The sequence below is a fragment of the Pyrgilauda ruficollis genome, unplaced genomic scaffold, assembly GCF_017590135.1.
Source record: "Pyrgilauda ruficollis isolate IOZ18807 unplaced genomic scaffold, ASM1759013v1 scaffold59, whole genome shotgun sequence".
Lineage (NCBI taxonomy): Eukaryota > Metazoa > Chordata > Aves > Passeriformes > Passeridae > Pyrgilauda > Pyrgilauda ruficollis.
Genome location: NW_024527599.1, coordinates 1,313,317 through 1,329,631, shown reverse-complemented (window position 1 = coordinate 1,329,631; position 16,315 = coordinate 1,313,317). Strand labels below are relative to the sequence as shown.

Sequence of the window (16,315 nt, the reverse complement as noted above, 5' to 3'; positions counted from 1 at the left end):
CTGTGTGAGCCCCCGAGAGCCCCCAGACCCACCCGCAGGCCGTCGTCGGCGTCCTTGACGTAGCCCTTCTCGTAGAGCTCCTGGGGAACGCTCAGGATGCGCTTCTGCAGGTCGTTCTCCTGCCAGTCCACACGAAGGCCTGGAGCACAAACTGACTTAAAACCAGCCAACAAACTGACAAAGGCAGACTTACACTACAGCACCAGCTGAAGTCGGATGAAGCCCCTCTAAATGAACTCGTTTGTCTCCTCTGTCTATGCAATAATTCACAGGATTCACAAATCCCAGGGATCGAGTCCAAACCACTGGGGCAGAGGAACCCCCTGAGCTCGTCTAGCCACAGTTAAAATGTGCACAATCTACACAAATCACCACCTTTAAAGACAATAAATGTCCTCAGCACCCTCTGAGCTCCTCGTGCTGCCAGGCTGTGAGAAGCCACTGTAGGACACAAGTCACAGCCACACTGCCTGACCAAGGGCTGGGAGCCCTCACAAAAGGAGTGTGCACAACGCAAACAAACATTCCTGATCTCTGGGGAGCAAGCATTTTTATCCAATCCATTATATCCTCCTCCATTTATCTGTGAGAAGCAGGCTGTTATTTACAGTGGTTTGGAAGTGCAGAGGAACTTCCATGGCAGCAGAGTATGGGCTCCAAAACTACACAGAATCATAGGGTGGTTTGGGTTGGAAGGGACTTTAAAGATCTTGTTCCAACCCCCTGCCAGGCAGGGACACCTTCCATCAGACCAGGTGTCTCCAAGCCCTGGGTGTACCAGGTGAGCCTGTGAGCATCAGCTGCACTCCAGGAAACAACCTCTTCCATGTTTCCTCACTTCTCCTCTCCATCCCTCCTCTGCATGCTGCCAGCTTCTCCCACCATTCCAGGCTCATTCCACCCCTCATGGAATTGCTTCCAAGGCACCTCACTGGTGTGGTGGGCAAACAGCACAAATGGGAAATCCTGAGCAGATGGAACATCTCCTGGAACACACTTGTGAGCACAGAGCTTCTTAAAAATTGGACATGCTGAAGGAAAAGAAGATCAGGATGATCTCGATAAACACAGGACAATTTCCTCCTTACCACTGCCACTCCAAGGAAGAGTTGGAATGCCAGCAGTCTGAGCCACAATGGAAGAAGCAATTTTATCTCCTAAGGCCCACATGGCTTGGCTGGGAGGACCTGCAAGAGCAAAGACAATGCATGAGAGAGACACAGGGATATCAGGCATTAGGGCAAGGTCCGGAAGTCTGATTTAGGAAAAACTCCACTCTTCCCATAAAACTGAACCCTCTTTAAAATGAGAACAGGGACAATCTGGTTTATCAGGAATCTCTCCTGATTTTTTATCTCATCATTAAAGGCTGTTTTGGAAAACTTCCCCCTTCTTCCATAAAAGAACTGCTGTAAAGAGCAGATCATCCATCTTGCACTGCAGACCATTCCTCATGGCTCTCTCTTGTTCTCAGGGTTCTCTATCTCCCTAAACCTCCCACCTCCAAACAAGGACTAGACATCAGAAGAGCAGTCCATCTCCTCACCCATGAAAGCAATCCCGTTTTTGTGGAGAAGTTCTGGCAGTTTGGGGTTCTCTGATGCATGGCCCCAGCCAGCCCACACAGCCTGCAGGAGAAAAGAAACAATTTGCTCTTTGTTTGAATAAAACAAGCAAGTGAGCAGAAACAGACACATGCAAACACTCCAAGTCTTTCTTTTCCTCATGGAAAACAGCCTCAGAACAGCCAGGAGCCTCTGAGCTACAGGGTGTGCTGAATTTGAAGGATGGCTTGCACCTTGCAGGTCCTCTCCTGCAGATGTTCCTACTGGACAGCCACTGCACTGTCATATGGGCTGCCTTTGGGTGCTTTGGTTTGGAATTCCAGTTTCTTTGTCCTGCCTTGCTCCCCAGGCACAGCTCCTTCCTGAAGGAGAGAAGACTGCTCGGTGTCTGTGACACTTCTCACCTGCACTGGGATCCTCTTGGCAATGTCCAGGATGAGCTCCACGTTTGCATAGTTGTTGTTGTTGGGTCCTCCTGGGACTGGCACGTAGTGATCTGCCATTTTAATGTACTCTGCAAACACAGAGGTTCCATTCAGGCTCCAAATCTAACAGCAGGACTGCTCTAAAACCCTACAGTTTGATTTTCCCCAGGCTGAGCCCTCCCAGCTCCCTCAGCTGCTCCTGACAGGGCTGGCTCTGGGAAGCACTGACCTGCTGACAGATCAGGAGGACATTCCCGTCCCTGCATGCCCAGGGCTGTGCAAGGAGAAGGCTGTGACCCTCCCCAGCTCACCTGCATTGGCTTTCAGGTCCTCAGGGGTGACCATGACCACGAACCTGATGGCCCTCTCGTTCCTGAACATCTCGTAGGACCAGCGCCGGATGGACCTCATGCACTTCACTGCTGCAATGCCATTATTTGCTATCAGGACCTGGGTGCATTAGAAGCTGGGATGAAATAGAGTCTAAAGAGCACAAAACAATTAACAATCATGAAAGGTTTTTTTCCCTCCCACAGATTCTTTGCCCAGTTTTGGGCTGTGTAGTTTTTTAGCCAGCATCCAGCTCATGCTCATCTGTCAGTTCAGAGAGCAGCTCTTGTTTCAACATAAAATTTTAATGTGTTATGCCTTGGTTGGATTAAAGAGCAGAAGGACCCAAATCAAATTATTAAGCATTTTTAAATACATTTCTTAATGTTTTTCCAGTCTACTTTTGTTTTCTCTGTCTATAAAGCCTTCTGTATCAGCAGAAGTGCTCTGGCTCACTCACATCTTTCTTCTTATTACTTTAAGCTAAAATAATCAGATGTTTGTTTATCACATAGAAAAAGGAAACACAATGATTCCAGACAGAAGCTCAGAAATATCAGTAACTTGATACCTGCAACATACAGCCTTAGAGAGAGACAAGTGAGAGCTGCAGAGAGGAGCTGTAATATGCTAAAACAGGTCAGGGAGTTACCTTCTCAATAACTTTATTGCCTCCAAAGCGAGTAACAAACTCTGCTGGGGAAGCCACGGTGAAATCTCGCTGCACATCCACCTTCTTCCTGTCCCGGCCCTGCTTGACAAGGTGCAAACCAGACATGCTGGGCCTGAGGAGAGGGAGAGACAAAACAACCTGTCAGGGCAGCTGGGCACCAGCAAAAGAAAGTGTGAGAATAATGGGAAAGTTCTCTTTGACCACATCCCCCAGTCAGACAAGCAGAATCTCTCCTTGACTCCAGACCCTCATGGCCTGGTGCTCAGTTTTACAGGGATGACTTTTTTAAAGTACTTTTCAGCTATTTCCAAAAGTTTCAGGTTATCTGCAAAAATCCCAGCTATGCCAAAATATAAATAGGTAAAATTACATTTGCTGTGTGTTGCTGCCCAACAGAGAACTACAGTGCTCCACCAGACTGCTTTCAATCCATCCAGAGGAGCTGGAAACAACAGTGATTTCTGGCTTTGGCAAAACAAGCTGCAAAGATCAGGTTCTGTAAGGAAATCCTCTTGGAAGGCACAGCAAATTTATCTCCAGGTCCAAATGAGAGACTCAGACTGGCTATGGAAATCATTTTCCAAGAGTTCTCCACTACCCAGTCTTTAATATCTTCCTCAAAAGCTCTGGGAGCCAGAGGACAAATTAATCACATTACTCCTACTACAAACACAGAAAGCCAATTTTGTGCCTGCCAAGAGCAGCCCCGTGCCCTGCCACAGCTCCTCTGTGTGGGAATGGCAGAGCCACTTCCCCTCCTTCTGCCTCAGCTTCCACAGCAACAACACAGGGACAGATCACCCTTTGCCTTTGATTTGCCAGAGTTTACAAAGCTGAGTTTGTGAGAGGAAATTCCAGGGGAAAGCACAGAGCAGCTCCTCGCACCGAGTGTCTGCCATGGTGCAGCAGGACTGGGAATTAATCAGGGAATTAATGAGACACTTTTTATGCCACAGGCACTGGAGCTTCACCTCTCTGCTCAGCCCACAGCTCACTTGTTTTTACTGCACTTACTCTGCTTTCCCTAAGAGTTTCCCTCCCCAGGAGCACAGGGAAGCCCTTCCCCTGCCAGTGGCAGCACCACTCTGTAGGAAGGAGGATTGGGAAGCTCAGCTCAGAGCTTTGGGAAGCCCCAGCAGCACCTGGGTCAGTGCTGGCCACTGGCAGAGCTGTGCCCAGCAACCTCTGCCTGGAACCTCTGCCCTAATCAGCTGCTAAGGGCTGCTCCATTGAGCAATTCCACTGGGAATGGCACGGGGTGCAGAGAGAGCTGCTGGGGGAGGGCACAAAGGGAAAAGCAGCACCAGCAGAAGCCAAGGCACAGGTTTCCTTTTGCCATCACAGCCACCAGGGCCAGGGAGCCCCAGAGCTGCCCCTGGGCAGGGCTGGAGCATCCCTGCTGGAACGAGCTGCTGTTCATCCTGCCTGACAGGGAGCACAGGGATTCCCCCACATTCCCTCAGAAACACCTCATGGCCATGAAGACTTCTCCACGTGGCACACAGACCCTCCTGAGCACTTCAGCAGGAGCACAGGGACACCACAGACCAACGCTGTCCCTCCCAGTGACACTCTGGGACACAGAATGGCTCTGCTAGGTCAGAACAACTCCATCCAGTGGAGTAGCTTATCTCAGAGAAAGCTGAGAGCCAGAGAAAGGCAAGGAACAAGCTCTGTGTGCACAGGTTCAGCCCCTGGTACTTTCCCTTCTTCCACTCAGCTGCACTTCCAGACATTGTCACCAAACTTAGAGCTGTCCCCAAAAGTTCTCACACTCCTGTGAACTCACTGGGAATACAAGCACAGGAGCCAACAGGCAAGAAAGAGAGCAAAGGTGTAGTTAAGGTTGAATTTCTACTAAATTTGTGCATTTAGGGGGTCAGAGTCTTCCTGGCAAGGAAGGACCACAGTCCAAAGAGTCAGAGAGGTTTATGCACTACAGGTTTATTGAGAGCAGTCTCAACAAAAACAAGATAAAAACCCCAAGCTGAGAATTTGTGAACATGTTTAAATATGAACTGTCCCACTAAGAAATTACTACACACAAAGATACTGCTACAGGCAATATGTCAATAGAGCCTGAGGCTCATCATCCAGGATGCAACAAACATTTGGACATAAACAACTACAGTTTGATTTGTGAGCATGCCAAGAACACCAAGTTTATTTATGAATAATCACAGGCTGCACACTGTAATCAAAACAGAAGAGTTGGGGTTTTTTTTCAGGATAAGATGAAGTAGAAGCTGGGCAGGAAGGAAGAAAGCACAGAGCTCTAAACAAAACAGAAAAAATGCTGAGTTCGTAACTGTCATCTATATTTATCACCTGCTCACAACTGCCATGTTTTGTGACGAAGGAAGTCCTTCAGAGCTCACAGGGGGTAGAAGTTGTGCAGAACCTCCAAGCTGACCAGCCCTGGTCCCCCAGCTGAGCTGCACAGGCATCTCCGTCACAGGCTGCATGCACCGAGAGCCCAGGGGCTCTGCCGCGGACCAGGGGACAAAACGAACACCAAGAGCTCAGAGAGCATCTCCAGCACAGAGCCCAGGCAGGGGCAGGCAGGCACATCTGGGATCCTTACCTCTGCAGCATGTGGTACCTCATCTCCTGACTCTGCTCTGCAGCATCCTCCATGCTGAGTGAGGGCAGCAATCACTGATTCCAGCAAAGCAATCGCTGATTTCAGCAATCGCTGATTTCAGCAATCGCTGATTTCGGGCTCGCTCTCAGCAGCTCTCAGTCCTGCCAGCCCCGCAGCTCAAGCAGACGCTGCAAAGAGCCTCACACGGCTTCTCCTCCGAGCAGGGCACATCCCGAGTGCTCCAAATCCCATCACCTTTGTCCCCGGCTCCCCCCGCGGCCGTGCCACCCTGGCGGTGACGCAGCAGAGGGGACCGGCCTCCCTGCCTGAGGGGACCGGCCTCCCTGACAGAAGGGATCGGCCTCCCTGACAGAAGGGACCGGCCTCCCTGCCTGAGGGGACCGGCCTCCCTGCCTGAGGGGACCGGCCTCCCTGGCAGAAGGGACCGGCCTCCCTGACAGAAGGGACCGGCCTCCCTGCCTGAGGGGACCGGCCTCCCTGCCTGAGGGGACCGGCCTCCCTGCCTGAGGGGACCGGCCTCCCTGGCATCACCGGAGCAGCTGATCAAAAGGAGGGACCGGCCTCCCTGCCTGAGGGGACCGGCCTCCCTGCCTGCCTGAGGGGACCGGCCTCCCTGTCGTCACCGGAGCAGCTGATCAAAGGGACAGCACAGCCGCGGTTACGTAAGGAGTAATGCAATGAGAAATGCAATGAGTAATGCAATGAGTAATGAGCCCCAACGCGGCTGCTCCGAGCCCCGGGAGAGCTCCCACACCGGGGGCACACCGGGAACGGCAGCACAGCCCCACACGGCTCCGGCAGCAGCCACGGGGATGCAGCAGCCGGGGAAGGGATGCAGACCCCACAGAGAGGGGGATGCAGCACCCACAGGGAGAGGGGGATGCAGAATCCACAAGGAGAGGGGGGAATGCAGCACCCAAAGAGAGGGAGATGCACCCAGAAGGATGCAGCGCCCACGGAGGGGAGGTTGCAGCAGCCACGGGGAGGGGGATGCAGCAGCCACGGAGGAAGGGATGCTGCCCAGGTGAGCATGTCCTCAGCTGCTGCAGGCTCTGTGACCCCAGGGGTTCAAGTGCACTTGTAGGATTGTCAGGAGGGGTGGGGAGGTGACAGGGACAGCGTCTCCAGGGCTGCAGAGAGGAATGCCAGAGGCAGCTCGTGCAGGCACACAGTGTGACACAGCTGGCAGATCAAACTGGACACCAGCCTGGGAGCTGGAAGACCCTGGACACGTCGCTTCAGTTTTCTGTGCCCATTTCCCACCTAGAGGATGGAGGTGAGATCACTCCATGTGCTGGTAGAATAAATATTCTCACAAACAAAGTGCTACAGCGTGGCAGGCTCCAGTAACACCACTGGAGGAAGGAAGAAGGTTTGCTCCAGAATCATGGAACATCCTGAGATGGAAGGGACCCACAAGGATCATCAAAACCCAACTCCTGGCCCTGCACACACAGACACATCAATTGCAAATCTGGGGTATAGGCAGGATAAGGAAGGGCAGTGACTGCAGCAGTGCCCTGATGGTAAAACCTGAATTGCAACTAGGCACAGCAACTGGAAATTTTAAAATCTGGGGATATCTGGGTCTGTCCTGACGGAGGGCCATAGCCAGGCAGCACAGCTTTGATTTGGGGCACAGAATCCCAAAATGCAGCCAGCCAGGAGGGGATCAGTCAGAAAAGGAACAAGTACCCAGGGGAGAAGTGCCACGTTAACCAGGTGACAGCAGGTAACCTCCCTGCAGGGCCAGGGGGCTGAGGCCAGCACAGGTGACACGGTGACAGGGTGAGGGGCAGCAGCAGTGCCACGTGCTGCCAGCCCCAGGTACACCCAGGCACCAGCAGGGAACAGGGACAGTGACACCCTGTGGGGTGAGGGCAGCCTCACTCTGCACACAAACCTCACCAGAGCCAAGAGACACCAGAGTTCAACCAACAGGGACACCCCAACATGGTGTGTCTACCCCAGAACTCAATGCCTTTCACTTGCCAGCCTTTATTCCTCTTGGAAAAGCATCTCACACTGCCCAATCATCAGGTACCCCCCAAATTCCCCAATTAATTCATTCCCAAAAACCCCACCCGCAGCCCCCAATCCAAACAGGCTCTGCCTATTGTGGCTGCAAGGAAACAAACACAGCTTAATGTGGCACTGTCAGAACATTCCCTGTGCCTTCCACCAGCTGAATCCACTGCTGGCAGAGGAATGGCCACGATTTGCTGCTGGAGGAGCACACCCCGAGGAGCAGCTTCAGCATTGGTTAAAAATATTCTGCCAGCTGAATTCGCTGCTGGGAAATCAATGGCCACGGTTCGCTGCAGCATCCCTACAAAGAGAAGCTGCACACGGATGTGTCAGGGCTGCAGGGCTGCCCACCCAGCACACAGCCACCCCACAGAGCTCATTTCCTGCAGGCAGGGCTCCCCAAACCCCTCCACCCCACGGAACCCAGCCCTGCTCAGGCCTGGCACACACAGGGACAGGCTGAGCCTGCTCCTCTCCTGCTTTTCCATTCCTGAGGGACACCTACCTGAGGCACATCCCAGGCAGGAGATGATCCCAGCACTGCCACATGCCAGGGCTGCAGCGAGTTCTGCGTGCTCCAGAGGCATGGGCTGGCCTGGGGAAGGCAGCCTGGAGCAGCCTGCAGCACACACACACACACAGAGGGTTCCCAGGGAAAGGATGGGCACTGCTTCCCTCTGGATCTGCCCTGAGAAGCTGTGGAGAGAGCAGCTCTCCCCATCCATTTGGGCTCTGTGCTTTGTAAATATGATGAGAATACAATTCCACCCGGGTGATAATGCTCAGGCAGCTGAAGCCTCCCTGAGGTCTGCTCCCCTTTTAGCTCTGCCCTTGCATCTGAGCTCACAGGAAGGCAGAGGGAAGGAACAAGCAGAAATGCTGTCCAGCAAGGATACAGAGTTCCACAGCTGGGATAAATGGTTCCCCACTCCTCAGGCACAGGCTCTGCAGGCAGCAATCTGTACCCTGTCAAAGACAGTTTTGCCCATGTTTTAAAGAGCCAGAATTGCCTTGAACACAGACACTGTCAAAACCAGGGCTTCACCTACAGGTCAAAACAAATGAAACTTGACTCAGCTCTGACACGAATTGAGCCTGAGGATTTCAGGGAATTAAATCAAGGATGCAGAACAGAAGCAGCCCTCTGTGCACTGCCTGGCAAATAACTTCCCTTCCATGCTAACACAGAATGCCAGCATCACTCCAGGCAGGTCCTTAGCCTACAGCTGGAATTTTTACAGAGCCCAAATGGGTACAAGCTGCCAGGATTCCTCCCAGTTAACCAAGTGCCAAAAGTTTGCCAGGAGTTCCTTTCCTAGCCACACACCTGGCTGCTCACCTGCCATGCCAGGTGCATTTGGAACAGGACCATTCCCAGGACACACAGCACAAGTCTCTGAGCTCCCCTGCAAGTCCAAAAGCAACACCCTGACACTGGAAACATCCACTGAATCCAAATATCAATCCAGATAAACAGCCAACTTTTAATCAAATTAATATCCATACTCCAGTTCCTAAACTTACAGAGTACCAAAAGAGCTTCACTTTTCCATCCTCATGAAGTATAAAATTCCACACGTTCCCAGAGCAGCAAACAGCTCAAAGCTCTCCAGGACAAGCCCTGGCACCAAGATAAAAGTGAACAACCACAACAGCAGCAGCACAGGACAGTTGTGCAGCAGAGTGGAAGGAATTGGAGTCCCTGGCAGGGAGCCCTCCCCGTGCTCCTTGGCAAAGTTCAGGTGTTGGACAGATCTGATCTGCAGGAACACGAGAATGGACCTTTTACACCAGGCAGGGGCAGGTGGGGGAGTCTCATTAAATTCACCAGAGTAAGAGATTGGTTATCTCTCCGTTAGAAGGATCAGATAAGCGAGCACGTGGCTGTCACGCTGGGGTGTCACAGCCAGGGAATCTCTGCAGAACCTCCCAACAAATTACTGAATTTACAGAGGACATTTCTGTTAACTGAGGCTAAAGGGAGTAAAATAACACCAAAATAAGAATACAACTGCTGAGAGGCAAGCAGAGCTACACAATGTGTTTGCTCAGGCAGCAGAGCAGCTGTCAGGGAAGGAAGGAGCTGCAATTCCCGCATGTAATTCCCACCTTATCAGTACAAGCAGGCACAGCCACGAGGCCAAACCACCTCCTTTTCTTTCAACAGAGAGAGGAGGAAGTCAACTTTTCACTCCAGGTGGATGAAGTTCATGGCCTTAAACTGAAGGAGGGCAGGTTCAGATTAGAAATTAAGCACAAATTCCTCCCTGTGAGGGTGGGGAGGGCTCGGCACAGGCTGCTCAGAGAAGCTGGGGCTGCCCCATCCCTGGGAGCATCCACAGCCAGGTTGGGATAGAGGAAGGTGTTCCTTCCTCTCAAATCACCCCACGCAGAACCTCCAGCACCACCTGACAGCACAGGCAGAGCCAGAGGGGGATCAGGAGCCTGCAGACAGCCTGGAACAGCAAGGATTTTCCCCACAGCACATTTGTGCCTCCCTGCCCACAGCCTGGCCAAAACCACAGCAGCACCAACAGCTCCACAGCATCAATGCTCCTCAGTGCAGCCTTCCAGCCACAACCTGCTGGGCTGCAAAGGAATTTTTTTAGATTCAGAAGAGGCTCAAAAGGATCTTTCATTACGTTCAGGGCTCTGTGCAGTCACTCTAAGCAGGCACCTTGTCCCAGTGCCAGGCTGGGAACGCTCAACCACTGCTGCCCAGGCTAAAATTGAGGCATTTGTCCAAATTTCCTTTAGCAGATGATTGATTAGTTCTGCTTAAGCATCTCCATAATTTATTGAGACACTGAGAAGTCCAACCAGTGTTAGGAGCAAGGAGCTAAACTCTGTGGGCTTCATACGAGGTAAAGCTGAACGCCATCCAAAAATTTGGCTTTCAGCTGATACAAGTGGACTGTCAGGTGACCCTGTGCACCCATGTCACTGCTTATGAAACCAGAGCCCTGATGTACAAATACCAGAAGACATCCAGGTTTTGTTCTATTTTAAACAAGAATTTGATACAAGATACCATCTCAGAAGCTAGACATTAAATTTAGCAATAATCAACAACAATTTACTAAACAAAACAGATGGGCCCAAAGTACTTTCCAAGTGGCATTTATGGAGGAATGTACTTAATTTGCCACTAAAACTTCAGAAAGGAGCACAGCAACTCTGCAACAGGTCACTCCAAGGAAAACTGTATCCCAGCAGGACTGGTTGGAAGTGCTGATGGAAACTTCTGAGCTCAGAGACAACACAGGCAGAAAAAAAGGAAAAACAAATGGCAGGCTTGGATTTATTATTGAAAGGTTCAAAAAGCAACAGAGACCCTCTGAAGACTCAGTCTGGGTGGTTACTGTCCCCACACACCAATTTTTGGGCACTGATGATCCACACAGCAATTTAAAGTTCATTTTTAACCCTCGAGAGCAGCAGCCAGCTGGCACACCTGAAGGTCTCCATGATCTCCAGGGGCAGGAGAGCCCAAAATGCACAACCTGTCCCAGCAGGAGTGCCTTTAGCAACAGCATAAACACTCCACAAGATCAATAAGGTCACACAAACCTGCCCTCACAGACCCTTTGGCAGCTGAGTAAATCCTGCGTTTAAATCATCATTGTTCCCTGAGGGCTGCTCTGCAGCAAAGCCCCTCACCCCAACAGAGATCTCTGTTTTAATCCTGTGGGAAAATCACCAGTGAATGGAAAGGTTTTTGGCAACTTCTTCCAAAAGATATGCTCCCTTGGACCTGACCTCGTGTCAAGCTGCCTGTGAATTTTCCTTTATCACCTTACAAAGTGTGGTACCTTTGTGAGCACCAAAAGGAAGCTGGAAGCAAGAGCACCTCTGTTCCATTAACTGACTGCCACACAGTGACTCCAGGCAAGTTGTTGAACTTGTCTTTGCTGTTGTCTTTGTCTCAGTTTCTCCATCTGTAAACATGATTTAGAAATCTCCTGATGAAAGGGATGACCATCCTGAAAGGTATTTCAACTCACCTGAGTTTATCTTAGAAAAACAGCCCATAACGCTGTAACTTTTTTATTTGAATTGGCATTTCTCTCCAATTTAACTCAAAAGTCAAGTGTTCCCCAAAGGGACTGCCAAAGTAAGCAGGTTACAACAGAGGTGCCCAAGGTTGCACACCTATTGCACTCTGGGGCCAGACACTGTCCTACAAGTTTCTTGCTCTGTTATTTCCATTTACACACTTGTGGTTAGGTGCTCATCCAATTTCTTCTGTTCCTAAGCTGTATATAGTTACAGTTTCCTGCTCCAAAATTACCTTTTGTGCTGCCAAACCACTGCAACTGGCAGGCTCTGGAAAGGCAACCCTCTGTAAATTTGCTTTAAGGTTTTGCATCAGTTGTGCAAGTGCCAGCTGGCTGAACGTGCCCAGCAGCCTGACCAGGACAGCTCTGTCAGGCACAGAGCAATGTCCCCCCTCTGCCCCAGCCTGGGGGTTTGGGACTGTGTGTTCCCAGAGGCTTCTCCCTGAACTGGAAAGGGAAACTCAAAAAAAAAAAGGAGAGATTACAACTCCTTAGCCTGCACAAGCAAAGAAACCAGTAAAACACAAGAGCAAGGATTAGCTGCTTGTGTAAACATCTAGCACTGGTCAGGAAGCCTTGCTGGAATCAAGCATTCCTTCAAAAGCAGCAAAGCAAAAGCAGTGAGGGATTGTCCAGTAAAAATGGAGTGGGATCCACACAGTCCTGGGTGCTCCTGGAATGGGAAGGAAAAGGCAGAAAGAGCAGACCTCCTGCAATATGGCAAATAAATGAAGGATAGATGGGAGAGTGAAGCCAGACTGCCCAGGCACTGAGAAACTGATCTGTGCACGAGAAGTGCCCAGAGAACAACAGGGAAAATCCCACAGGCACAATCCTCTACTGGAATGCAAATCAACAACACCTGAAATAAAGGGGCCTTTGGATGGAAACACCATCACCATGATCCCAAAAGCCCAGCTCATGGCTCACTCACAGAGAATCAGGAGTGGGATCAGCAGCCCCGAGACCAACCCTGAGCTCAGGCAGTAGCAACCAATCTTTGTTAAATCCTGCAGTGTGGTGATAAACCAAATTAAATATTGGTTTATCACCACACTGCAAGACTCCAATCTTTACTACAACCAGCACAATTTTCCCTATCCTAACCAAAAAAATTCCAGTATGGAGCCACTGATCCTACCCACTGCCAATTCTTTGGCTACACTGAAAGCAGCAAATCCCATGCAAAGACAAAACAGGCAAATATTGTTCTTGCTTTCAACAAAGAGGGCCCAGAAAAACCACACACAAGTGAAAACTTGAAATATCTCAGTGAAGACACTTCTGTTTTCTGAAAACCAGGACAAGACAGGCAAGGTGCTTAAGGAATTTAGGCACTAAAAGCAAAGGAAAACCAAAGGGTTTGATACAGATAAACATACAAGAGGTCATTCAGAAACAGAATGCCAAACACGGGTATAAAGCTGAACCTTTGGAATATCTTTGGAACTGACAGGGTAAAAAGACTGGAGAACTTTCACTAACTATTTTATTAATAATGAAGAACTGTGATTTAACTACTGATCCATACCTCATATGGCTGGCTGGGCCATCCTGAGCATTGGGAAGCCCCAGGTCCGACAGGGAGTCAGAGCAGACAGAGGCAGGGGACAGAGACCTCTCCTTCTCCTCCAGCAGGTCCAGCTTCACCAAGGAGCTGGTCTCATCCTCCGAGTTGTCCTCGGACACGGAGCCGATGATGAAGCGCGAGTGAGCGCTCGCGTCCGCGCCTTTGCTGGCTTCAGAAGGCTCCTCCATGGCTCCCCCAAACTGGCCTCTCAGCACTGCCAGGGGCAAAAGAAAGGACAAAACCAAGCCTGAGGTGAATACCCAGCCCTGGAGGGCAAAGCAAGGTCCACTGATGGGAAATGCAGTGTGAAAAGGGCAGAGCTGAACCCCCGCTCTGCTCTAAGCACTGACTTCCCTGCTTGCACAAGGACTCTGAGATTCACAAGCTGCAGAACCTCCCACCTGAGACAAAGCTGCAGGAGTCACCTAAAGGAAAAAAAATAACCCCACCAAAATAACCCCTCACAGCAGACCCAGAACCTATAGACAAAGGCAGGGGACTCCGAGTATCAAAATTCACAGGATTAAAGAATCCCTGACTGGTTTAGGTTGGAAGGGACCTTGAATCTCATCTCATCTCATCTCATCTCATCTCACACCCTGCTATGGGCAGGGACACCTTCCACCAGCCCAGGCTGCTCCTGGCCTCAGACACTTCCAGGGATGGGTCTGTTCCAGTATTCCAGCAGGGAATCAAAGCATTTTCTTAAAAGTCAAAAGAATAATTTCAACTGAGAAAGGAAAACAAAGGAACACCCCACAGCACAAAGGTGGGATGGGGAATAAACATTTGATAGCCCCTGCTCTGCCTGACTTTGCTGCACTTATATGACAACTACACCCAGCTGCAAACACATCATTAGGAAATGAGGAGTGCACTAACCTCTTGATATCCGTGCAATCTGAGCAGTGAGCCACTTCCAAAACGAACTGGAAAATAAAAGAATTAGGAAGTAAACATTAGGGCTACGATGAAGCATATCCCATGTGTGTTTTCCTGTTTACACCATCAAAACCATCCCAAAAAAAACCCCACAGGCATGCCACGGGCTGGCTGGCTTGATGCAGGCACAGATTAACCCAGGAGCTAAACCTGCAGTGCCCAAGTCCAGCCGTGGCACCTCCTGCTGGTCCATCCTTCTGGAATCTTCCGAGAGACCTGACCGTCCCACCCGCCAGAACAACGGGCTGTGCCAGCACTACCTACTTGTACCAAACCTTTTCTGTCACCTTCTGCACCTGCTGGCTCATTCCAGCTGAATCCCAAGGAGGGAAAGCCTCATCAGCCCTGCTAATTACAGCCCCGCTATGCCCAAGGATGCAGCAGGAAAACCTGGCCCGTGGTGTCACAGCAATGGGACATGATGGGCCCTTAACGAGGGCCCAGACAAGCATTTATAGCCAGAGCAATCCCTGAACACCACAGTCCTGCTTTCCATCAGGGACTGAGAGCTAAGAACTCATCCAACTGGCTCATGCACTTTTGCCATGAATGTACTTGAGTGAATTATTTAGATGAAATCCTGTGTTGACATCACTCCTCCCACAAACTCCACTTGCCCTGTGGCCACGGGCACTTCATTTAGCAGAGGCATCATTAACCATTTTATAACTGAAAAGCCACAAATATCTGCCTGACATGGACATTAAAAGCATTTTAAAAAATCTTTTTTGAGGGTAGAGATGAGAAGAAGGGGAAGCATGACCAGAAAGTTTCCCTGTCCACCTGTGATGCCCAAACTAAACCATGCAGGAAGACTCCTTTAGCTGAGGTGCTCAGACAGCACAAATCCAATTTTGTTTGTGCCTACAAAGATGCAGACAGTATTTATGTGGATATTTATCCTGGCACCAGATCTCTCCTAAGTTTTTTATCCAGGCAGATTTACTGTTGGCACAACCACCAGCGCCAAAGAGGCTGGGATGCAGCCAAACTAACTTCAACCCCACTTCATTGAAGAAAACCTTTTCTAATTTCAGTAACTAATACATTAATACGCAAGTTTCAAGGATTTTGGGTTTTTTAGAAGCAGAGGGACAGGAAGGGAGGCGTTTCACTCAAATATTCCATGAGAAACCATCCACCCAAGGCCATGCATCGCCACGCTCACACAACTTCACTCCAACTGCTTGTTTGTCCCGTTCAGCTCCCAAAAACCCAGTTGTTATCCAAGAAACCCACCCAGGTCCATTTCCCAAGGCACTTCCAAGCCCTGGGAGCCAGTCCCACAGCCAGCAGTTCCGCTGGGGTTGTGCAATCAGCCTTGTGCTGCAGTGATAAGCTTGGCTTGTTCTCAGCACACCGAGAGTCCTCGTTCATATTTAAATTAATTTCAGCATTGTCTGAGGCTAAATTACACAGGGACTTTCCCAGAGATCTCCTCAGCCTCTGGATTTCAGTGCTGTGAGCGAAATGCACAAGGCTGTGCACTGTACATTGTATATTTCATATACAGAAATATAAAGGCAAACCTTAGATATACACAAGTCTAGAGGTGAATTACATATAAATATAGAGGTGTATGACATACACAAAAATACACTTACATTAGCTATGCAAATATAGAGGTATACTTTACAAATATACTCATCTATACACATATAGAGGTACATATACAAACACAGAGGTATGTTACATATATACAAATAAAGGGGTATGCTATATCTATAAATAAAGGGGTATATTTATGCACTTCTGCCCATTGTATTGGCTCTCTGATACACAACTGTCACAATTCCATTTTTACACAAGCACCTGGAATTCAGCTGAGCACCAAGACAAATCTGTGTGCCACAGACCACTGCACATGTAGTGTTTGTCTCAATAATGCTGAACTAGACCCTAAACCCAAAATTATCCAGATCCTCAGCTGTGCACAGCCCCTACACTCCTCTCCAGCAGCCTGCCCAACAGGTAACTTCTGCAGACACTGAGAAAAAGCTGCAGTTTGTGGAAGGATGAAGACTGAGAGCTCAGTCCTGCGGGGATGTAAGGCCAGGTGACAGTGCTGAGCCTGAACACACCCGGGCACAGCTGGATGTGCACAGACCCAGCCTGGCTG

The 16,315-nt window shown here is 50.0% G+C and overlaps 1 protein-coding gene across 4 annotated transcripts in view; it reads right to left on the bottom strand.

The window, feature by feature from the left end:
* Positions 1 to 14,191, bottom strand: part of ACACA (acetyl-CoA carboxylase alpha) — a 97,941-nt gene extending 83,750 nt beyond the window's left edge. The window contains exons 1-8 of one of the 4 annotated variants that reach the window (XM_041482853.1): positions 14,137 to 14,191; positions 13,216 to 13,468; positions 2,973 to 3,105; positions 2,302 to 2,440; positions 1,970 to 2,079; positions 1,547 to 1,628; positions 1,089 to 1,187; positions 33 to 139 (exon numbers count right to left, since the gene is read on the bottom strand). In XM_041482853.1, coding sequence (XP_041338787.1) covers positions 33 to 139; positions 1,089 to 1,187; positions 1,547 to 1,628; positions 1,970 to 2,079; positions 2,302 to 2,440; positions 2,973 to 3,105; positions 13,216 to 13,442 — 897 coding nt within the window. In that variant the 5' untranslated portion in view covers positions 13,443 to 13,468; positions 14,137 to 14,191. Of the gene's footprint in view, positions 1 to 32; positions 140 to 1,088; positions 1,188 to 1,546; positions 1,629 to 1,969; positions 2,080 to 2,301; positions 2,441 to 2,972; positions 3,106 to 5,577; positions 5,962 to 9,150; positions 9,247 to 13,215; positions 13,469 to 14,136 lie in introns of those variants that run through there. The other 3 variants (XM_041482850.1, XM_041482852.1, XM_041482851.1) reach the window with 3 other exon arrangements.
* Between the last annotated feature and the right edge of the window lie 2,124 nt (positions 14,192 to 16,315).